The sequence below is a fragment of the Sipha flava genome, unplaced genomic scaffold (assembly GCF_003268045.1).
Source record: "Sipha flava isolate LNK unplaced genomic scaffold, YSA_version1 2_pilon_pilon, whole genome shotgun sequence".
Lineage (NCBI taxonomy): Eukaryota > Metazoa > Arthropoda > Insecta > Hemiptera > Aphididae > Sipha > Sipha flava.
Window position 1 is genome coordinate 2785096 of NW_020272972.1, and position 25924 is coordinate 2811019.

At 30.6% G+C, this 25924-nt stretch overlaps 1 protein-coding gene across 6 annotated transcripts in view; it reads right to left on the bottom strand.

Moving 5' to 3' along the window:
• The window catches only part of LOC112686141 (ADAMTS-like protein 1), a 206022-nt gene that overhangs the window by 89998 nt on the left and 90100 nt on the right, over nt 1–25924 (bottom strand). For all 6 annotated transcript variants that reach the window (XM_025558312.1, XM_025558315.1, XM_025558311.1 and 3 more), the window contains 2 exons: nt 10596–10658; nt 5215–5358 (listed from right to left, as the gene is read on the bottom strand). In XM_025558312.1, the coding sequence (XP_025414097.1) occupies nt 5215–5358; nt 10596–10658 (207 nt within the window). The remainder of the gene's footprint in view (nt 1–5214; nt 5359–10595; nt 10659–25924) is intronic.

A 25924-nucleotide genomic window follows, 5' to 3' on the forward strand; every position in this document is an offset into this window, starting at 1 on the left:
GCTGTTCATTCCAAGTTTAATATATTATTTATTTCGAAGCTCTTCAATGAAATAAAAACATTATTAATGTATTCCTCTCTATCCGCATCAATCGCTAATAGTTAAACTAAGATGATACAATCTATGTTGAACAGTAACAAAATAGTTGTATCCAAATAATTAATAAAAGAAATGTGTTAACATTTTTAAAATACTTTATTTTATACTATTATTGCAGCAAGGTTTATTCCATACCTAACAATTAAATAATTTGTAATCTTATATAATTTATAATTTCACATTTTAAAGGGATTTTTTATGTTCAGTTTCGGAATTTTCATTATTCGGTTTTATAATTCGTACAAAATCACTGCTGTAAGCGAAATGAAAGGAATTTAATCAATGAATATTTTAATTCAAAAAAACTTTGAAAATGAAAAGTTAAAACATAAAATAAAGTTTCGTCTTTAGCTACAGTGAACAAAGAATTAACAAGGAAAACAAAAATCCACATAGATTATACCGATAACATTAAACACTATTACAACGATTTGTTTGTAGATTTTCAGTTTATGTCAGAATTAGGAGTTAGGAAATGGTGGTATACTTTACATACTAAAATCAACTAATCGATCAATCTGAACTCGCATTGTATAACCTATAAGTACGCGGAAAAACTAACAAAAATAGCAATATCTTATATTTTATTTTAATCATTTTTAAAAACGTTCGATATATTGTTCAATTGATGATCGTTTTTAATAAAGATGTAATTATTCTATTGGGCGAATTGTGTTATTGAAAAAACGCAGTAATATGATAATAATAGTAATTAAGTAAATCAAATCAAAATATATTCATGTTCATTTTTTAATTTACATTATAGAACTTATGGTAAAAATGAACTCTAAATAATAATACGTTTTCATTTATTTTGATTATAATTTCGTTTATAGCCGTACGTTTAAGCCGTATAGAAAGTCATTCAAATTAAGTATGACATAACGTCATTATTAATTTCTTTATAAATAATAAAAAACATGGTATATGATTTAATACTCGATTGTAATTAAAAATTAACTGAAAGTGTGAATAGTGTATGAAGTCGCATTAATTAATAATACAGCCATACAACTCTAAAAAAAGTAAAATCAAAATAATTGTTGAAGCCGGTCAAGATATTTTAATTTTTCTATTATTTTATACAATTATTGGAATTTTTAAATAGAATAAACCTTAAAAATTTATTAAAATATTTAAAAACTATAAACAGTTAATTTAATGTTAGGTTTAATCAAAAATTAAAAAAGTGTAATTTAATATGAAAATTTAAAATTGTACTTTACTATTTTTAAAACTGTGCTTATTATTGTATTGTATTAAGGTGCGTTCAGGCGGAGCAGCTTTTGCCGCGTGGTATGAGCGTGAATACATGAGGTTCATTTCCCCAGCACCCCCACATTCAAATTTCGGGTCCGATCCGGTCCCAATCGTTTGTACCTCGTTTGTACCTGGTTGTACTTCTAGTCCCTTCGTTTGTACCTCAACAGTTTTTAAGTTATCCCTGTTTTACTTGAGAGGATACAAGTAAATCACACTTTTACTCTATAAAATAAAAAACATTGTGTGTAAAGTTTAATTTTGTCTATGATACATACATTAACTTAGTTTAAATTATCCCTGTTTATTATCATGTACATTTTCAACATTTCTTAAGTTCGTGTGGTTAAAATTTTTAAAATTTTTGAAATTTTGCAGAATTTTGCATTCTCCGCATCAGATGTATTTCCATGACTAGTGTAAACTTAGGAATACATCATATTTAAATTTACAATATATTTTTAATAAAAAATGAATTAAAATACAAACGGTTGAATATAAATATATGTGTATGTAAATTGTGATGAAAGTTATACTAATCAACTTCACTTTAATTCTGTTTTGATAAATTATATACGTAATTTTCTTGAATTCACTATTTAAAATATATATTTATTTTATTTCTTAATAAAAAGTAACAAGTGTCTTATTAAAATTTATCCAATACTATCAGTTAGTTACAGTTGGTGACTGAATGGCAACTAAAGTGATATTCTACGATGAATACCATCTCAGGTGTCTGACGAGCGGTCACATCAACAAAAACGCAATGGTGTGTATTCAACAACTGCGGTGCCGTAGCGACAAAAACAAACATGTGTACCAGACCTATAAGCCGAAAATTATAGCAACTTTGTTTAGTATTTGATGGAATAATTTTTTCACAAATAAAATAATATTACCGCCGATCAGATGGTGTCGGATTATAATAAAATCGTGCCATCGGTCCTTTTGTTAAAATAATAATAATAATAATAAAATAAAAAACAATATATAAATAATAAAAAAGATTCAACACGAGGTTTGACTTAAATATATATATAATGTGTTCATTTTAAATTGTTACAAAAAGATATTTCAGATCAAAGTCATAATACAAACGGAAAATAACGTGTACCTAAATAACATTATAATAACATAATAATAGTTTATTCAGTAGAATAAAACGGGCCAAAGCTCAATAGTACAAATAGTGTAGTTTGGATATAAATACAATAGGATACAATAAAACATACAATAAATATCTAAAGGTATATAAAGTTTACGAAAATCTAAAAAAGGAAAAATAGTATTAAAATTGAAAAATAGATAATTGATAAATAATAATTATATAATCATAATAAATAGGCACATTTAATTATTACACGAACTACACGATAAAATATTTCAATAGAGTTCTAATAACAAAATAAATACCATTGGATAAATTTTAATAAGACACTTATTACATTTTATTAAGAAATAAAATAAATATATATTTTAAATAATGAATTCAAGAAAATTACGTATATAATTTATCAAAACAGAATTAAAGTGAAGTTGATTAGTATAACTTTCATCACAATTTACATACACATATATTTATATTCAACCGTTTGTATTTTAATTCATTTTTTATTAAAAATATATTGTAAATTTGAATATGATGTATTCCTAAGTTTACACTAGTCATGGAAATACATCTGATGGGGAGAATGCAAAATTCCGCAAAATTTCAAAAATTTTAAAAATTTTAACCACACGAACTTAAGAAATGTTGAAAATGTACATGATAATAAACAGGGATAACTTTAACTAAGTTAATGTATGTATCATAGACAAAATTAAACTTTACACACAATGTTTTTTATTTTATGGAGTAAAAGTGTGATTTACTTGTATCCTCCCAAGTAAAACAGGGATAACTTAAAAACTGTTGAGGTACAAACGAAGGGACTAGAAGTACAATCAGGTACAAACGATTGGGACCGGATCGGACCCGAAATTTGAAAGTGGGGGTGCTGGGGAAATGGACCTGAATACATGAATACATTTTCCACGGCTTTTTTTTGATGCCGTGCAGCATAATTTCCGATCGGCCAAGTAAACAGTCTACATCAAAGGAAAGCTACGTGCCAACAGTACTTATTTTTTAAGCCGGTCTTTAAATTATTTTTTAAGTAATGAGTAACAGAGCAAATTTTTTTCACTGAGGTAAAACTGATTTTTGTAGTAATCTCCAAAAGACACAATTTTTATTCTATCAAAATGTCGATACTGAAGATTCTCTGTTTTTAAAAATACGAAAATCTTTAATTTCATGTTTTTTAAGATTCAAAAATATAGATTACTTGCTGATCTCGTTCACTTCGTTGCCCATTAAAAATTGCACAATTCCATAGTATTTATGAATAATATATTATTATTATTGTAGCTTTAAAACAAATTGGGAAATAAATGTCGCACCGTTAGGACGCGTATTTGCCGCACGGCACGGGGCCGACAGAGGCCACGCTGCATAGTCGCGCGGCAAAAGCTGCTCCGTCTGGACGCGCCTTTACATATGACAAAAAAATGTATACAACAAATAAAAATTGAGAACTACTAGTAAATGCATTTATACATTTATTCAGTTTAAAATAACATTTTTACAAACATTATTTTTGTTCGAAATTCCATGTTACTTAATTTTAGTGGTATGATTTTTATGTAAAATTAATATGTTTGCGTATGAAATATTTTAAAAAAATTGTCGACAACTCTAAGGCTTGGGAAGTTTTGATAGAGCACCGGTGTATAATCCTACTCATACCTCTCTGATCCATGTTCTAGTAAAAACTTTTTAATATTTTGTAATTTGGTTTAGGAAAATATTTTAGCTTTAATTTAAACACTGCATGAACTTAGGTAAATTAAAAATTATTGTGCATTACGTTTTAAAGTACTGGAAACGAGCAGTGACAAATTATGAAATTATGTCGATAGTAATGAAGGCTTTGTGCGGATGGTTAGCTACTCGTAATACTACTCGTAAAAACTATCGATTTATTCAGAAATTGTCACACTATTTTACTTTATCTTCGAATAAAATGTTTATAACAAAATATGATATTGATAGAAATACAATTGTTTATCGTTTTAACTGAAAAATATAGGTTGGTTGAATTTAACAGTATTGTACCTGATTTCTAGAACCGTTACTCGTTATTGGTATTTACGCAGTATAAAAGTGAGTGTTCGCAGTTACTATACAACTATGGGTCCAATACAATAGTTGACTCCAGTTCATGATGATGTATTTGAAATAAAAACAAACACTCATAAGTCTTGATGCAGATCATCAATGACGCGAGTACAATTAAAAATCAAATAATAAAGTACACATAGGTAGTAAAAAATAAAATTAAAATCATTAACACTCGTAAATCAATATATTCATAATTTAATTATATATCAATATATTTCAATTTGTTAGAGTCGGGTTTACCGTGGTTAATTAAAACGGTTGGTTTCTAATAATTTTTAAAAGTGTCTCCCGGATTTCAACCCAACCCTCTCCTATTACCAAAATCCCAGCAATTAAATAAACGGGTAATAATAAAAATAATTATTACCAATAATGTACACGCCATAAAAATATTTACCGTTGTATATATGTACATAATGCGAGAAGCAAGAGTATTCTGTATTAATTATAAATATATAAATTAACGCAACGGTATTTCCCATGATTGACCGAGTGACAAATGTATTGTTTTCACAAAATTAATAACTATTCACTTTACTCGTAAAAACCCATTGCACCGATTCGTCGACTCGTCTTGAACCCAATAACAATAACCATAGTAGTACGTAAAAATCGTTATGGAATATTACCTCCATGTTGCAGATCTTGTATCTGACATGGTGACCTTTACAGCCGGCCACCGCATTGCACCGTCGGAGTTGATAAGTGGCCCCGCCGTCGCACGTTCTCGAGCACGACGACCACTCGGACCAGGGCGACCACGAGTTTTCGTACTGGAAATAAGTATTAAAATGTGTACAAGTTGGCTGTATAAGACGACGCAGACAAGATAAAAAATATACGCGCAAATATGACGCGTGATGAGACGCGCAATTTATTATATATTATCGTAACAATAAATATTACGGGTTATGTATGGCTCTCGGTGTCGTTATAAACATATACTCGTGCATACAGTGTGTCCCACAAGTATAGTGTCATGTCACTTTATTCGTGTCCTTCGACCACTGCCGCGAAAAACGAACGTTATTTATCAAGGCACTTTTTTAATGTCAAGACACGTCAACTTTTACGACTATGATATGTGTTCCAGAAAATCCCTTACCGCGTTTAAAAATTCGAAAATTTTTATTGAAATACATGTTATGGATATACCTTAATAAATATTTTAAAATTCAGTAAAAATTTAGCAGATTAGATAAACTTAAATTTAGTTTGATAGGCCGTTGGTTATCAATAATACGAAAAAAAAAATGTACTCTAGTTTTTGTAAAGATAATAAAATATGTGGTAAATATTTATATAGCCCAATAATGAAAACGCTATTAATTTTCAGTTAAATTAAAATCCTTCAACAAACGACTAGATATTTTTACAAATTTTTATATCAAAATTTGCATTATAACTAGAGTTAGATTTAGAAGAAAGTATTGCATTAGTTTTAGTTTAATTTAGATTCATAATCTATTGTTAATTAATTTCTATTCTAAATTTAAATCAAGTCTTTTATTATATGAATAGTTGCATTTTTTTATAAAATTTGTAATAATTAACTAATAAGAAATTTCGGATGAAAAAAATGGATAAATTTGATTTTTGAATAATGCCAAAGGACCGGTGTCCCAACCGGTCATTGAGTTTGTCCCGGTTAATAGAACCTAAGGGAAAATGACATTTTAATATTGTATTATTTATTATTTGTATTATTATCTATATAAACACAGAATAATATTGCAGACTGAAGAAATATGGTTATCGTATTATGTTATCTAAATGACTAAAACTAGTCTCACGACATGGTTATATACAATAATTGTGTATTTTTGTATTAGCCAATAAATATTTAAACCACAAAACGATGTACTTATTATTTTTTTCATTAAAAAAAAAAAAAAAAAAATGGTTATTCAATACAGTGACGTAGCCAAAGGGAGAAGGATAATGGGACTGTGGCTCTCATCACCCTTATAGATTGTGTTTATGAGTATGTACTATACTAGTCTTCGGTACATAAACGTATTACTTCTACCGTGATTACTAGTATTTACTATATTTTTGATCTTATATTATGAATGTTGTGACGACTCTCGTCCAATACTATCATTCACTATAGTTTTTATACCATACTATTTCGCAGCGATGCTATTACAACTTCCACTGTTGGTTTATTTTTATTTTAAATTATATTTTAATAAACATTTCTACAACTTTATGGTATTTTAAAACGCTGGAAATAAATTTATAAATTTAGTGGGGGGAGAGGGCTGAAGGCTGAAATCTCACATCTTCTCTTACCTTACTTCCCCAAAAACGTGTTTTGATCCTGCCATTTAAAAATCCTGAATACACCACTGATTCAATGAGCGAATGTAAGTTTCCACTCGAGATAAGCAGGTAAAAATCATACTTGGGTTTGTCTAATAAAGTTCTAACACGAGAAAAAATATAACAGTAAGTAAGTTCTTACACGACTAAAATTTACAATGAATACAAACTTCCTTCCCCACTTTATTCAGATTTAAGACTAAGAATGTAGTTGGTGTGGTTAAAATTTGTTTGTTTTGTGTTTTTTAAAATAAATCTAATCCATTTTTAATTGAATCATGCGCATGTTACACGTATTCAATATTATAATAATTATATAAATTACATTTATGTGTAAATTTGTAAAATTTGTAAAACTCATTGTCTTGAAAATGTTAGGATGATAATGATAAAAATTCGAATTGCATTCTGAGTGAAAACTTTCACAAGAATTTGTTGTAAGACTTCTACAATAGCTTAAATACTAAGACGGAACGTACTGTTTTCCTTTATATAAATTGTCACTAAATAATTACAAAATTCGTTTATTTTATTATTATCTGGTTTTACAACCATGAAACCGTCAACAAAACAATCTCCAACTTCTGTTGGATTAAGAAATGGCAAACCAAATAAATGTACCAGCCACTTTCCTAGGTTATCATTTGCGTTGTTAAACCTAAGCTTTGCATTTTACGATAATAAGCTTGGCACAAATAGAAATGGCATCTCCAATTACATAATGCATATTCCTATACATTTGTTCGCGTAGGAACTTACGTACCACTATATGATTTTTCGTATATGTACATATATGTGTAAACTTTCACCTGCTTATGTTTCGTGTGGAAACTTACCATCTTCCAATTTGATCAATGTCCCGATTTAGGCATTTCAAAATCTGGCGACTCTAACATACATGTATACATATATTGTTGCGCGATAAATTTTATTTTTACCGTGCGACTCTTAAAATGCCCAAACATTACTATAAACGAATACGAATGTACACTTAACATTTTATATTATTACAATTGATTTATAAAAGTATAAACGGCGTGCGTAGGTAAGTGCAACGAACTGTACTAGGTGTCGGTTGAACATGGAGGAACCGTCGCGAGTAATACGTGTATCCGAGAGACGATTTCAATTGAACTTTACGGTAGCAACAGTAGCAGCAACGATACATGGCTGCAAGATAATTCGATTAGCACTCATTTATAATTTAGTCATCCGAACAGCCGAAATTTCAAATGCGTGACGTTGAGCGCATTTAACGTTATCACCTATACCTGTATACGGCACTATTATCTGTCAACCACTGACACGGAAAATCCGACCCTCACTCACGCGTTAAAACATTATTTCGTACATAATATGTGTATATATACGAGTGTATATATATATATATATATATATATATATATATAAATTAACGGTTAAGGGTGTATGTATTATCAATTTACGGGTGCAATCATTTGTGCGCGTAAAAACGTACGTTTACGGCGACTGTATACATTTAACGGGGGTGGAGGGGTGAGATTCAAGTCAATGAATTTTAAGTATTTGCCGGTTGCGGGAGCAGTACACGCAGCGCTCAACGTCATAAACAGGAGGAAAGGGGTTCATGAAGTCCGAGGAGCCTCCTGTTTCCCACAACAAGAAACATCCGATAAACCATTGTCGGTGCATTTCGAATGTAAATTTGTGTTATTCTATCGCAGCAATATCGATGCATATATTCGTACGTACATACGTAATCATAAGCAGTGTGTAGAACCAGGCATGTTGTTATAAGGTGCCGACGCGTCGGGTGCATTAATCTGTGCCAGGCGTGGATACAAGGGGCGGGGGGTTATGAGGGCTGAAGCCCCCCTCTCTTAGACATTAGGTGGAACTATATCGAACGTATTAAAATATTTAAAAAAATACTTAGTACAAATCAACATGCGTAACGAACTATGGCAGTAACTCACTGTACTAGCTTCCCCAGCTTTTTTTAACTTCTAAATCAACGAGTGATTTGTGCGAACAGATATTAAAAATTATGGTCGTATGTGTTCGAATTTCGAACTGTAAATACACTTACAACAGTAAGAGCCGCACGGGACGTAACGGAGCGGTCAACATATTTTTAAAATTAACGCGATTAACTATAATATACGTATAATTTGTAGCGTTGTAGGGATAGCAGTAAACTTGTTTAGGCTTACCAACGGTGTAATACATAAAATATATTTATTTTTTTATCAACTCAAATATAGTAGTCTACAAGGGAACGTCTGGTGATAATTATAATGATACACTATATCTTCTCATCAAACGATTTCGCGTAACCGATAAGAAGACCACTAGACTCTATCTAAATCTAATTGTAATTTAAATCAATTATTATTTAAATCGTACGAATATATATTATATGAGTATGCTTAATTGATGTGTGAATCTAACAATAAAATGTCGAATTGATTATGATTAATGTAAGAAACCTGATAATGATTAATTTAAATCGTATACATATATACACCAATACGAGTTACATAACATTCAATAAGACGAATACGAAAATAAAGAAGAAAACGTCGAGAAAAATTAAATAAGCGAATGGAATAGCCCCATAAGTATTGGAAATAGGTCATAAGAAGGTGTAAAAATGTTATATAGGAGTTACATAAGTTATACGAAGGTTCGATAGTCTAAATTTGAAAAAAAATTTATATTGTATTGTGTACTGATGTTTATTAATCAACAAATACTATCCAATAAAGTACTCATTTAAAATTCCGTTAGCCTTTTTTAATCAACAAATAGATGTACGAAAAAGACATTATTTATTGCTAAATGCAAGTACATGTTAATTACTATTGATAAATACATAAAGTTATTCAGTTTAAGTACCTATACTGCACTAAAAATAGCAACGGAAAATAGAGAAAAACTTATTTTTTAGTTATTTGCATAACCGTATAGTTCGTGTGTAATGATTAACGACGGACAACGAGGTGCCGATAACACGATTGTGCAATTCGCTACTGCCCAGATGTCTCTCTTACCAACAGTTTTTCACGTGCAAATTTTAAAACGTTCTATCGTTTTTCGATCAAAATAAAGTGTAGAAAAGTTGCGTCGACCGCGATTGTGAGTAGTGTACATCTATGATCGTAGGCGTGTCTACGGGTCGTGCCTCCTATATACAGACACGACCTGCACAGTTTGACTTTAATTATGTTATCAATCGATTCTAGTCTAAAGTTATGATTCCAACAAAACGACGTTTGGAATTATAATAGGAATAAAGAACGTTTGTAATTGTATCCGTAAATGTATTACAGGTTATTAACGATTTTTTTTTAAAATTCGAAGATCGTTTTTTCTGTCCCTTTTGGTGACCCAATGCCGAATTCGTAAATTTTTCTTGTGCCGACTTGCTTAAAAATTCTGGACACACCCGCGTTGATAACGCTTTTACATGGAAAGCTCGTGTGACCGTCATTGGTTTACGGCGACGGACCGTGGCGAACAGGAGATAGTGTAAGATAAATAAATACCGATCCGGAAACGTGTTTATAGGTTATCGGCAAGTACAAAATCCAACGCGAAGTGCTGTACAATATTGGATTAACCTTAACGCGAGTTAACGTGGTTAATATATATATATATGTGTGTGTGTGTGTGTGTGCGTGTATGGTAGAAATCAATTACTTACGTCATCAATGAAAGACGTGTTCGTGTTCGCAGAGTTCCAGGCTTTAACCGTCGCTAGTAATAACTGTAAAAAAAAAAATAAACATACGTAATTAACAAGATGACAAATAATAACGTTGTAATAATTTTTTTTCGATCGTTTAATTATTTTAAACGTTTAATATAATAATAATAATACATGCACTTGTATAAAAATCGTATCCTCGACTCTGAACGAAACGAAGAATTTATTGGTTTTACTATGATGTGTGGTTCTTTTTTATTTTTATTTTTTTATTTTTTGTTTCTGTGTACACGATGTCTACTAGAAGAAATGCTTCGATCATCACCAAAAAAAAAAAAAAAACTAAAATATAGGAAATGGGTTCTAATTGGTACATTAAGTGGGTTATTTTTTTGGTTTTGGTTTTCCGAATTAATAAGAAAGATGGAGAAAGAATCGCAAGAAACAAAATTTCAACCGAGATTCGACCCATTATTCATAGCATATTAGTTCATCATACACTATTATTTTGTTGAGGTCTGTGCTAACGATTTCAACTATCAAGACTGCTAAGATCATTACAACCATATTGAATTGTTGATAGAAAATCTTGTCTACCTCTATATTTTTGTAATAAAATATGCATAAAATTTTGAATTTTTATAATTCAGTTTTGAAAACTAAATATAAGTTTTTTTTTATAAGATTTTTCTTGTAGCATTAAAAAAAAAAAAAAAATACTGGAAAGTCGTAAAAAAAGATTTACAAACGTTACAAAATTAATTTTGGTGGAATCGAATATTTCAACGAATTTCCATTACTTGATATTAGTAATTTAGTTAAAGATATTTAAAAGTTTCGAGATACTTTAATTGAAGTTTGTGCTATTTATAGGCATTTGAAATTTTCTATTTTTCAATATTTTGATCCCTTCTATTGCAGCGAAAGTTAGAACATTAAATGTTCAGACTTTATTTTTTATTTTGAAATTTGGTTTTTCCTCTAAAATAACTGTCTTCAACATTTTTTACCCAGAATTTTTCCTCTTCTAAACCAATAGTATATTGGTTTCATGTTTAAAAGACCAATACAGCGGTACCATTCACCCGACCTAGGAGTATCGCCATATTTTCATTTTTATTTTTTCAAAAAACTGAAATCATATCGAATAATGTTTTGTGTGGATACGTACAATATAATATAGTACTGCTGGCGAAGTTTCGCATGCCGCGGCCGGTAGTGGAAGAAAGAATAAAAAGAAAAAAAAACGGTCGCTGCACGAGTCCGCGTCGCGAAACACAAGGGAAAGAATTATACATGTATAACATTATAAAGGGGGGAAACAACTTTTCCTCGTTTTTTTTTTTTTTTTTCTGTTTCTCAACTTGTTATGAAATGCGTATGTATGTAATAATATATGAAAAAAATAAATAAAAAATACTTTATGATCGATGTACAATACAAGTATAATGCACACGCACACGCACACCGGTAGAAATTGTATTACATTCGCTATCCGATTTGATATTCCGGACGGAAGTAATATTTATTGCAGCGCGACGCGTGTGCTACCACGAAAAACGCAAAACGGGATCGACGAAAAAGTGTGTCGAAGACGACAACCGTTACAGCAAAGGGCGCGCAAGCCACATGACGTGTAGCGACGGAGACGCGCAGTCGATTACTAATGTAGTGCCACATTTCTCGATGAATTAAACGAAACATTTTTATTTTTCCTCCTTCTTTCGTGAGCGTTCCGTTTTCCGTTGTTTCATTAGTTTCTATCAATTAGTATTGGAACATTTACAAATACGATGCGCAGCCGAGCGCGAATTTGTCATCGAAAAACATAATTTTATCTCAACGCGACCGACCGAAATGCCGCGCACGAATGGCCAAAGAAATTTCTAAAATATGGAAAATAAAGTATAAATAAATACCCGTACCAAAAAATTGTTAGGAGAACGGGAAATTTATTTTCTAATCGATAAACGCGCTAATGACTGACGATAGTTTATCTCGTTGTTGTACTCGCATATCGATTACCAATTGGACCATGGCAGTTAAACAGTAAACGAGTAAACGAAACTGCGAAAGTAAAAACGAAAATTGTTTGCTTATGACCGGGTAGTTACTTTTTTAAAACTAATAAAATTTTATCATTTTTGTTAAAACTTTTTTATGGATAAATTTGAGGTTTGAAATCGACCTGAAAATTTACAGCCGGTTCCATCAGACAGATCAGAACAATATTAAAAATGAAATTAATAACATCAGGCGGTCATAGATAGTTCATTAAATTCGGGTTTCGAAGTTGTGAAACTAATGGAACAGTTCAACTCAAATGTATCGTATATGAAGACATTTTACCGAATGGAAGTTTAGCCCAATAATTTTAACTCATAGATTCTTGGTGTGCATTGTAACTATAGTGAATATTCAGAACTTTTATTTAAAGTGATAAAAAAAACTAATAATTTTTACCAATACTAACCACTTAATTATGCGAAGAAATAATTCAATTATGACCAACAAAAAAACAGATTGGATTTCATACAAGATCTATGCATAAATTTATATCCCATTGGGAAGTATTAGGCAACCACATCCAAAATTAGTCACCACATCATTATCCTATATTTCCAATAAAATAATTGTTGGTATTATGATATTCTTATGTCAATTTATATTTTAATTTTATGTATATATATTTTAATTGAAAAATTATTTTTATAAGATTAAATTATTCAGTTTTGTATTATGTTATAACATGAAATTACTTAAAAAAAAATGATAATTAATGCTAATATATTTTACTAATTTCTTATTTTATAGGGTAGCCTACCAGATCAAGAAGACATTTGTGGGTCGCTATAACAAAAAAGTTTGATAACACTGATTAATATTATAGTACCTATAGTTAATTTTAACGCTCATAGTGTACGATTGTAAAAGCATATCCAATGCATAAGTCTACTATTATATAGATATATATATGTCTTTTAGACATTTGTTAAAAATGTTTAAGAGTACGTTCAGAGTACATCAGAATAATCAAAATTTTAAAGAAGTTAGAAGTTTATACCTGAGAGAAATAACGCATTCAATCGGGTGATGCAGTTATAGACCTCAAACAGCTTTCCATGCACTCGAGAGCCGAAAAAGAACGTTCTCCTTTGCAATTCGTAAGTACAATTTCAAAACCACAGAGAAAAATGTCATTGCTAAATGTATATTTTTTTTTCATAAGAAATAACATTTTTTATGACGAATTAATGGACTTTTCAGTTAAAAGCATGCATTTAAGACGGTTAAATTCGTCGTTGAACACTTTTTGACGTTGAAAGCAAAACGGCAACAATTATAATACTATTTATTAAGGCATTGACGATATTACGGTACTTAGTAGTACAACACCGAATATTTTCTAATCAATCTCGACGTTAAAGGACTTTAAATTTTATTAGACCGGGATCTGGGGCTAAATGGTACCGTTGCTCTTTTTCTGGTGATGGCCCTGTTTACGTGAATAAAATTGTACGCGGTAAAACAGTTTGGAAGACGAAAAAATAAAAAAAATAATAATAACTACAATTCGCATTATCGTCTACCGGATCGTCGGATAATGGAAATTACTGGTGAGACAAGTTTACTTATATAGCGCGTTTTGCGATTATGATGGTTTTGTAGCTCTGGCCGCGACGCTACAACATGGATCTCATAATATTTAATTATAATGTATTAAAAGATCTACTTGTCACGATCGTGCGATGACGGACGATGCCTACCCGGTCAAGTCCATTTTTCATCCGGTCACCGCCCCGACCCATGCGCTCCGTTGTAACCGGTGTACAGTTTTTTCGTATCCCTTTTCTATTGTTTGAATATAAACTCGAAACAGAAATGTATCAAACGGACCAAATCGAAACCATTGTTGTTGTTGCTTTTACGTTTTGGTATTTCTACCCGGTTACCTGGCGTATGAATTGATGAAATATCAATAAAATATCACTTGACCACCAATTTTAAAAACATTCAACGATGAAAATATTCAATTATTCGTCAAATAAAGCGAAGAAGATAATACATGTTTGCTAAATTTGCCATATCATACACAAGCAGTCGAAAAACCTGTCAATACTGTAACGGAAGGATTTTGTATAGATAATCTGATAAATAAAATTTTATTATAGCACAGATAGAGTTACGAAGTAATGCTAAAATTTGATAATATAAAAGATTTTGCAACCATTTGTTTTATTACTATTATCATACTATTACTTTTTTTTGTATATTTTTTTAATCAATAATGAAATATAATTAATGGAATTGCATTTTATCACATAAATTATTTTCTAAAATATTTAAAACATAATTCAATATTTTTAACGTAAAATATTAATTTTCTTGTATCATGAATTCACAACGCCGATCCGGAGGCAAAAAATTATACCACATTAATACAAAACTTACAAAGTAACTTATAAATGACAATTTGTACCTTTTTATTGCTATGCCCGATAAAAATCAATTAATTTTTTTTCCTGTAAAAAAGTGACCCATCCTACAATTCAATTAATGACTATACGTTGTTGTGATAAAACTCGTGGCCACGAGTTTTCGCTACGAAATGGTTTCTTGACAAACACTCACATAATTTTTGCACATCACAAAAACTAATTTGTGACAAAATAAAAAAAAAACTATTTTGTCGATAACCGGAATGGTGTGCATTTTTACATTTTGTCAGTATTTTGCAATTATTAAGAAAACTATTAATTTGTAAAAGATTTCTTTTCATCTACAACATTACGAAATGAACCCTATGGAGACAGAACCATACAAAACACATTATAAAATCAAACATACCTATCTAAAATACATTATGTAAACATTTTATTAATAATAAAAATAACAATTCAAAAACGAAAACCTAATGAAGATCTTTCGTAATAAAAAAGTAAAAATATCGATTATTTTATTCTACATGGTATAAGTCAAATCTATAACTATAAACTATAATCTATAAACATAACTTCATCTTAGAGTCTAAGAGTTAGACCAATAGAAAAAAAGCAACTGCCTACACTATCCGTACTCTACGTATAAGTATCAAGCGGTTCAAGCGATTAATTTATGGGATAGATAATTGTATTCTTAAGACAAAATTATACGTTTGGTCGTTTAGGGAAATAATACACAAGTATTTTCATGTTATATGAAACAAAAGAAAACATTGTTTAGTTAGTAACATTTTTAAGAGGAAAAATGTATGGTAATCGCATTATAACATTTACGTCTAAACGTAATCGATGCGTTTATTAATATATTAATAATTATTTTACGGAACGCGGAAAATATTTTACTTATATTATTATATATTATTTTGAAAGTGGCGAAAAAAACGATTTTGCGAAAAATCGTTACCGTTGTAATAATACGAATAACAACACTAGAATGGTGTGTACACGACAATCACGTGCAGAAAATCTGAATAATGCAAAACATGTGTGTACAAAAGAGGCCGATATATATAGTGTTGGATGATAAAAAAGATACACGAGATGAAAAATATATTAACCGTGAAAAAAAAAAAAAAACCCGTTTTAAACGTCCATTACGCGGGTATTCAGCTTGTACCACCTGTACGTGCGCTAATCGAAACAATACCTCTCGAGACGTGGACAAATGGCGATGCATTGGCTTGTCTTGAACCTTTGTAATTGATTGACGAAAATTGGTCCGAAAAAACGGGAAAGTGTATGTGTGTGCTCCACATTCTAAGTAAAAATTTCGAAATATTTCGACGCAAAAGGATACATATGTGCTTTAATTTGTAGTAAATAGGTTCGGTTAAATAATTTTCCCAAAGACTGGTAAAAAAAAAAAGTATTATTTTTCAATGTTTTCAATTTATTGTGGTTTTTTGGAATTTAGAAGACTCCTTAAGATATTTATTTAAATACGTATACAGCCTATTTTATTATGATTTAGTTAATTAAGGACATTTTTATTATAGGAATACGTTATTTTTTAATTATATCACTCGACTGAAAAACAGTGTGATCATAATTAACATATACTGTCTGAGCACTATAAACTGTACGTGTGTGTGACGTGCGTGAGTATAATGTAAACAATACAACGTCCGTGTTTTTTTTTTTCGGACAAAAAGGTCGATGTGATGATGGGACATCGTTACTCTGGTTGGTCTCTGATGACTCAAGGGGTTTTTGGAAATTGAATTATTTTGAAACCATTTTAAATATTTATTTAGGGTGAAAGAGACGACTTTTGTCCGCACCGCCTGGATGCAATAAACGATACCATTATTTAGTTATTATAATTATCTCGTGGATTAGGTTTGCTTTACTTAAGTCATCGCGGTAATATTAGTAGTGGTAGTGATATGGTTTACGGTAAAAAGAAGATCACTATCTTTTAATAAGATCCCCTTTATAACGAAGAGCCAGCATAAAAGCTTTTTGAAATCCAAGGCCGCCGCCACTACCGCAACAGCCAAAAGGCCAACGCGAGCCAACGACCGCGACGCCGCCACCGCTGCTGCGTGGCGGATACACCCGTTTAGTCTAATGACTTCTCATTCTACTACCGGCTATTACTATTCACGGACGCGTGCAAAATTTGAGGTCAGACGCCGAGCCGTTCTTGTAGAACCTATTGCCTCCTTAGAAACGGTTTACAGATATATTAATGTACATCTGTTGCACAAACTAATCAGGCCCGGCTCAAATGTGTGCTCACAGCTAGGCAAACTTAAGTTTTTCCGCCCCTTACATGTGAATACTATAACAAATATATATATTTTTTTCTATGTTAGCAATATTAAAGTAGAATTAATTATGAGTTTATTAAATTTATTTATATAAAGTTAACAATTTATTAGATCAATACGTTTGTAGACAAGTAAACCATTACTAATTTAAATAAAACAGAACAATTTATAGTCTTATTTTTTATTACACATAATTTGATATAAGTAGATACTAGGAATTTTAATATTTTTTTTTAAAAATTATCTATAGTATAAAAATGTTAAATGCCACCCTAGGCGAGGGCCTACTCCTTATGCCGGGCCTAAAACTAATCCAACTAGTTTGTTACACGTTTCTTACTGAATATTTCCCACGTATGTAGTAGCGCGCATGACGTATAATAATGGATCGGTAATCACTGATTTCGTAGTTTTAATCCAACCGTTTACTCTGACGGACAACGCGATTCATAATTCGGATCTACCCGTGAATATAGCAGAATCAGGGGCGGATCTAAGGGGGGTTCAGGGGGTCAGCTGAATCACAGTTAATATTTGTTTACAAAATTGGCCTCTTGGAAATTTTTCCTCTTTTCAGACCTTGATTTGGACTCTTGGACAGTTGGCCCATCGGAGATACTTGAAAAATGAATGGCATGTATATTCAAAATTTTAAATTTTTCAATTCATAATTTATATTTTAAATTATATCGTTTTAGTATAATGTTAAGTAAATCATATTTTATTCCGTACGTTTGTTGAGCTGATAAAATTAGATTATATTTATTAATCGTAAATAAGTCATTATCGGTGGTATCACTAATTCTAAAATGTAATATAACTATACTTTTATGAGCTTATTGTGTTTTTTCTTTTTTTTACAAGGTATTAATTTCTAATTCAGTTTCATCTCTAATAAATGGCCTCTTGAAATGGCTTGACCCACAGTTCCTCGACTCTGGATCCGCCCCTAAGCAGAATCTCAACCCGTAATCGACTAATCCTAAACGGGCAACGATGTCGGTTCAGTAAGGTGCGACAAAAGCACAGCCCGATGCACGGCTAATGTGGCTACAACTCGTTTGCGCACATATATTTTGGTTACCTGTGACGAAAATCACTAGTGTCAAAACTCATTTGCTCATTATCGTTGATTATTATACTCTTTGTAACTATGATAGTTGGTTACTTTTATTATTTTGTTTGATTTACTCGTATTAACAATAACACTCACAGAACATTTTTTATTAGACCATCTAAAATTTGAACATCCACTCATCAAAACATGGTATTCACTAAATTTATAATTATCAATATTAAAATATCGTTTTCCTCACCGAGATTCAAAAATATTAGAAATTTCCATGTCCATATTAAAGTTTACGTCGTCAACACACTAGTCACCACTGTATCGTCCATAGCCATAGTCCATACCTACTGAAACTACTAAAAGTTGTTTGAAAAATTCAAGTTTATATAATCTAGTCTGCACAGTCGATTATAAGATAATATTAAGATAATATATTTGATAATTTGTACTGCAGTCTGTGACGATGTATGTATACACGTATTATGTGTGTGAATGTGTCGTGCGCAAAAGAGTTATCTATTTTCAGGTAAACGACTGATTTCGTCGTGCGCAAACGAGTTGCAGATGCTAATGTTGTACTGCAACTATAACTAGTGTAATATGGCAACAGATGATGGTGATTTTAACCAACAATTAAGTGCAAACTTCAAAATCTGAAGTGTATTCGAATCAACCGGGTTCATTTAATAGTTAGGATGGAATATTTTGAACATAATTTTAAACGTAATTATAAGTGTTAGCAACTGTACGCAATCGCGCATTATGGCGTGCGATCATAACACATTATTTTTTTATTTTTTCAACAAGTGTGTAATGGTAATTTACGTATGAACAAATTTATGTTGTAAGGTTTAAGTCGATAATTGGAGTACTTGACATGATATCGATCCAATCGTTATACATTTTTTAGTTATCTCTTAGTGTATGAATTAATATTGCTTTGCAAATTTAATAATACATGCAGTATAATAGTGACATAAGAGTAAACCGGGAGTATAGATGATTACGTTTTATCGTTTATTACCCATTAGAATATTGGATTTTATAGCCATTACACTATTGAAACGTTTCCTTGTGATTATATAGGCTTTGAACCATGTTTTATAACTAAATTTCTGATACTAGTGATATTAAGAGCTCGTAATACCCTGTAAAGTCTTATTTTTTGCCCTGAGCACACAATTATAATTATTATGCATAGAATTAATTTAATAAAACTGTAATATATGTTAGTAATTGTGAATTAATAATTTATTTTAATTTTTATGAATTTTACGTTTCTCCCAGTTTCGTCGAATTATAGAACACGCGCGTGTTTTCTGTTAATTATAAGCTTGAACAATATAATTTTTCAAATTAGTTTGCTGAAGTAATATTGGTGTTATAACACGCTCATACCCAAATAGTTTAATTAATCATTGTTTTTTAAGATATACGTTTAAATTGCATTGTTATTATAATACACTTGAGGGATTTAAAGACTCGTCTCTGTGCGGTCATCGTCCCGATTGGTAACCGTTTTATACCGAAATGTTTTCGTATTGGTTTTTCTGTTTTTTTCAGCTCGTGTACTTGGCGATTGATGTATCCAACTAACCTCTCATGGGAACAATTGTACAATGATGTATAGTATGTAGTTTACCACAATACCGCTATAATCATAACACCTCGTCGATTTATTCACTTTACAGCCTAACCGTAGATCAATGTAAACCATTTCAAAGCGTTATTATTGTTGACGATGTTGATTTCAAAAATTAATCATTTTCTTTTTTTTTTTACCAAATATTTTTATTTTCAAATGTTCAATCTCTGGTAATATGACAACTTTTTAATTTTATTGAAAACCTTTTGTTCGAAACAGTTTCATAGCTGGACTATGACATAAATATATACACTAAAGAGACACTTGTATGTAGGTACGGTTAGAGTTGTACTTTTTGGGTGCTGCTTTAAATTGTTTTCGGTTTCAAATTGATTACGGATTGATTGGTCCCCGGTGGAGTGCGTTAGACGATTGAAATTATAACTTGAATAATATTAATCACACGCACGAGTGATATTGTTGTAACCCTTATTGCGTCACATACTCGTATTATTCACCCCTGTGCGTGTATTTGTGTTGAATGATTTTCACATTATTATGTACTGGCGTTTAAACAAAATCAACGAAAATTATTAAGTATGTTATTTTTGCGATGCGCTAGACCACCGTGTATTACGATAAAACAATATCACGTATCTATTTCTTTGCTCGTTCGCGAAATCGAATAATAATAAAATAATACGTGCACGCGTACAACCATCAAATCTTTAGCTCGCATTATGTATAATAATATTAACCCTGCGTGTTGTACAAAACATATGTTGAACGTTTACCATAGTTCGATACCGGTACATTGTAATAATATGCGTTCGCTACATCGGCGTATTTAATATATATTTGTTTTTTATTTTTATTTTTTTATTTTTTTTTTTTTTTTTAATAATCCGAACACTATTAAACGATTATCATTATTAATGTTATTTTTTATTTATCAATTTATCAAAACTACTGTAATTTTTATAATAGGTACTTTAAATTAAAATAATGAGAATTTTAATAAAGTGAACATAATTAAATTTTGATTATTTTTATTATATATTATTTTTTTGAATTCACCAGTTTTTTTTTTTTTGCTAAAAAAGCTGTAATTTTTACTTCTTTAAGCTCTTTACTTATTGAAGTCCACTAATAATACATTCAAATTTAAATTCTCAGTCCGTTTGGACTCCAACGCCAATAAAGCTAAATTGGATAGCCGTTTATGTTTCATCGATTGCCTTTGAGGATTTTAATGTTGCGTTAAACAGAAAAATGTTGACTCACAAACTGCTGAGCTACATCCAAATACTTTAACTGCTGCTATAATTTCATATGTAGCTTTAGATGCTTTACGTTTTAGATAAAGCTCAAATAAAATGTTCTTATTATACCTATATATAATTTTTTTTTATACCGTTTTTTACATAAATTGTTTCTTCTTTTGAAGGAATATTAATTATTAAGATCTTTAAATATTTTAAAATTATCGTAATTCAATTCGTAAATGTTAGATAGAACAGTTTTAATAAATTCATCATTTTTTTGAAAACGAGTTTCCATTTCAAATTTCATTATGTCAAAAACTTCATAAAATGTACGTAATAACGTAATGCTTATATCGTTTTCGACATTAGTACCACATGATTCACTTATAGTAAAATTAAAGAATTTTTAGGAGTCTTTTTCTTACGTTTTAGAGATTCAGTTATCGTTTCTGGTAATAAACTTTCACTATCTTTTAAAACTTCATTGAACACCTCTTTATTTCTTGATTGTTTTAAACTATTAATCATAATATATGATAAATAATTGGAATTGCTAAGGTTAAACCCGTTTGATTGTAACATTTTATCAGCTGGTTTGAGGTATCTTAAATATATTAACAAAAGACATAAAGAAAATCTAAATGTTTTCTTTTTTATTGCAAACAGTAATCCTGCACATTGAGCTACTTCATTGCCACAAATGATTTTCTATATACTTTTTTTAGACACTTTATCATAATTATTATAAAAATTTAACATTTCTTTAAATCACCAGACCAACGTTGTTCTAATAATAACTGTATTACCTTATCATTATTAACCTTATTTATTATATTATTAACCTTATTATTACCTTTGTATAATAACTTTATTTTAAATGTACTAAACACCTTATGAATAAGCCTATACTGATTGGCCAATAGTGGCCAATTTCATGGCTTCTAACTTCGGTTATTGTCATTTTTATGTTTATTAACCATCAATTATTGATGGTTATTATAATGAAAAAATGGAATGGTTTTATTAAGCTCTTTTTGTATTAAATCCTAAACACCACCTTTAATAACACTCATCACGCTAGTGCTATCGTAATATTGGCTAAGCATATAATCAGTATTAATATTTAATGATTTCAAAATATCAAGTGTCATTTATGCAAAATAAGCTGCATTTGAATTTGTTGCGTTTTCGATTGGTAAGACAGATTCAAATGGTTTTCCATTTTTTACGTATCGTATGGCTACGGTAATATGTAAACGTACAATGATAAGAATAGTATTGTACTTGTGTTTGCAACAATTCATTGATATTTATCAAAACTTTATGGAAAATGTAATTAATAAAATTATACGATTTCATGAACACGTTTTGCATTTCTGACCAGTACATTAATTTTTAACGTATTTCATACAAATTATACATCGAATGTTTAAATTAATTATTAATTGAGAGGCTTATGGGTTTCTTTATTCATTAAAATCTCGCTTTTTGACTCCATTTGCAACCGACTATACATAATATTCTTCATATTATTATTGCTATAACCGAACAGTAATTATATATTATACTTTGTTAATAAAATTAACTAAATTCAAATAATATACGGTATAGCGTATTATTAATAAGCTTAATACACAATTAATCAACATTTCACTTACCTGATGGTTATGTTAGAGTTTACCGATTATAAAAATAGTCGTATAAGTTAACTAAAAAAATGTATTTTAAAATTTTAACAATATTTTATACATATTTTTTCATTTTATACGTGCGCATTGTCAAAACGACTCCTACGAAATATCTGTAGGACAAATGTTCCCCTGCGGGTATTTTTGACTCATGCCAAACATGCACGCCTTTATGAGGATTATTTTCTCCTTTTTCCTCTTCCTCTTTCTCTCTCGCTCACTCTCTCTTTCATCTGTCTCTTTCTCTCTATCCTTTTTTCTCTATAGTCCCTGTATTTTTCTCTTTCCCTATTTCTCCGCGTAAAGACGCGTGTCACAAACATTATATAGAATTCGCGAACGGTTAAACTTAATAACGTTGATAACGAAGCAGGCGGCAACACAATAGACCCGTGGTTTTTCCACCTCCTGCGCGTTTCCTTCGCCATTTTCGGAGGAACGTTAAAAATGTTTGCATGTGTGCCGGCTACGGGATAGCGTGCTGACCCGGGGCTGTTTGCGGGACAAATGCTATGAAATGATTACGGGAAGCCCGAGAGTACATGATTGAAGATCAAAGACGAGGACTAAAGATTATACACACACACATACACATATAAATATATGTACCACTACATACACGTGCACATGCGGTCGCGGTCGGGTAACAAGTGGGATAGGAATGGTGTATGGCACCGCAAAATTACCTTCCTTTTGTACAGAATTGTGTGTGCGTTGCACATACATTTCTCGTTTTTATGTGTTCACCGTCCACTGTCGTACACATTACTACATATATATGACTATAAACAAAGGAATCTACTCATTTTACGTCACAAACTCGAGAGACATTTTGTATGACGACAGATCTCGAACAAATCGCACTTATTTATATTATTATCCTACACGCGCTGCAGGTAAATAAAGACTTGGCAGACTTTTAATCAAAAAAGTAAAATATTTTAAACCATCAAAATGTATATAACGAGACTCTGACTGTCGTGTTTAGATCGTTAACATTCTTGAAATGTTATGATCAACGTGTTAAGTCCGATGTTCCGACGGTGTAAGGATGCTCGTACAAGATTATTCGTAGAGTTTTTTCTAGGATAATACATCGATGAGTTCAGAAAATAACACATGACCATGGATCGGTATGAATACTCAAAAGTTCGAAATACCTACCGCACCACGGTCATTAAAATATTTTATGTAACTTTTATTCAAACCACTCGACAAACACGGATGGTTACCCAGCCATCGACGGTGTTGCAACATGATTGTTATTCTTATTATTATTATTTATTCTTTTGAGCTCATTAATTGCATAACCACGATGGATTAGAGTACTAGGAGTCACTCCTGGTGGAAGGATATTCCGATATCGGACCCCTACACGGACGAGGCACAGAAGTGTGCTTTGGGTAATATGAGATAACAATTATATTCATTACCAGTACTTGAAATGGAAAATTTTTTGAACCGGAACTCTTTTTTTTAGTACATACCATAGAATTAGGGGCTTTAACCCATCAAAATTATAATTTCCCCTTCCTGAAATACTAAGTCTTTTTTTATTACATAAGTTGTACCCACTATTTTATATTGTTTTAGTTAAAATTATATTTTGGAAAATCATTTTTTTTCATCTCTGATGCTATGAAGAGTGCTTAATTCACAGACGTTTTATTAGAATGTAAAATGTTTCCCATAGTCATACCATTTAAAACTTGGTTATCTATTATCTATTTTAATCGGTAAATCAACAAAAGACCTTTGAGTTTTTATAATTTTATAAATAATTCTAAAAACTAGAACAAGGTTCGGAAAATCGAAGAGTCATGTCAATAACAGATAATTCAAAATTTGTTATATTTTTACAAATCAAACAACCTAATGCTTTATTTTTAACTTTTAAAATTCATATACATATTGTGTAAATAAAGCTAAAATACACTATCGCTGGATGGCGATTATCGTATAGATAAACAATAAATGTAGTTATGAATCGCGGTCGTTTGACGTTTATTAAATATTTTACAATGAAGAATTCTGCAAAATGTTTAAATTTTACCAAAATATGGTAGGTACACTAAAAATTTTTTTGCACCGGAACGATAAACGTATTTTTTTTACGAACCGGAACGCTAAAAAAAAAATTTTGTCGTGAACCGGAACTGCGTTCCGTTCCATTTCAAGCCCTGCTCATTACCACGACTGGTAGATTATTCCTATTTATTCCTGTTTTTATCAAATATTATTACCATTTATTTTCTTTATACTTGCTTTCCTGCATTGTTCATTGTTTTTTGTCTGATCTACTATATTTAATAGAGTTGTTGTGCCTGAAGGGGTTTTTTTCGGTGTACAAGTATTAACAAATCAATTTTGTCAATCGATTTTGGTATCTTTGTTTTAAAAATTATTTTTATGTTAGTGAGTTATTTCCAAAACTCATTTTCAACGGACTTCGAGATTTCCGTGTATTCGTCGCAAGAAGGCCGTGGATGGTGATCCTGCTATACAAATTAAATAGCCCATGTGAGATTTCAGCGGTATGATAAATCCAAAATGCTACAACGCAATAATATTATTAGTTCATCAGAATAATATTTTCGTTATATACACCTATCAACACGTACAAGGATTTCGGAGAATGCTTCAACGGCCGTGATGTTTAAAGGCTACTCAGATACAAATTTCCCTTTTATAATACATACCTGGACTTAATTGAAAATTCAATTTTATCGGAGTGACTAGGGAATTCTTTCTATTATATTCATTTAAAAAAACCCAATCCGAGAATTTGTGGGAAATCACATATCTATAAAATTTATATTAGTCTTGCATAGGTATTATTTGTCATATTACAATGCACACATTTTGTTTAAATTATATTTTTTTAAACTACTTTTTTTTTCTTTATAACAACGTCATCCCAGTCATTATTCAATTCGGTAAAATT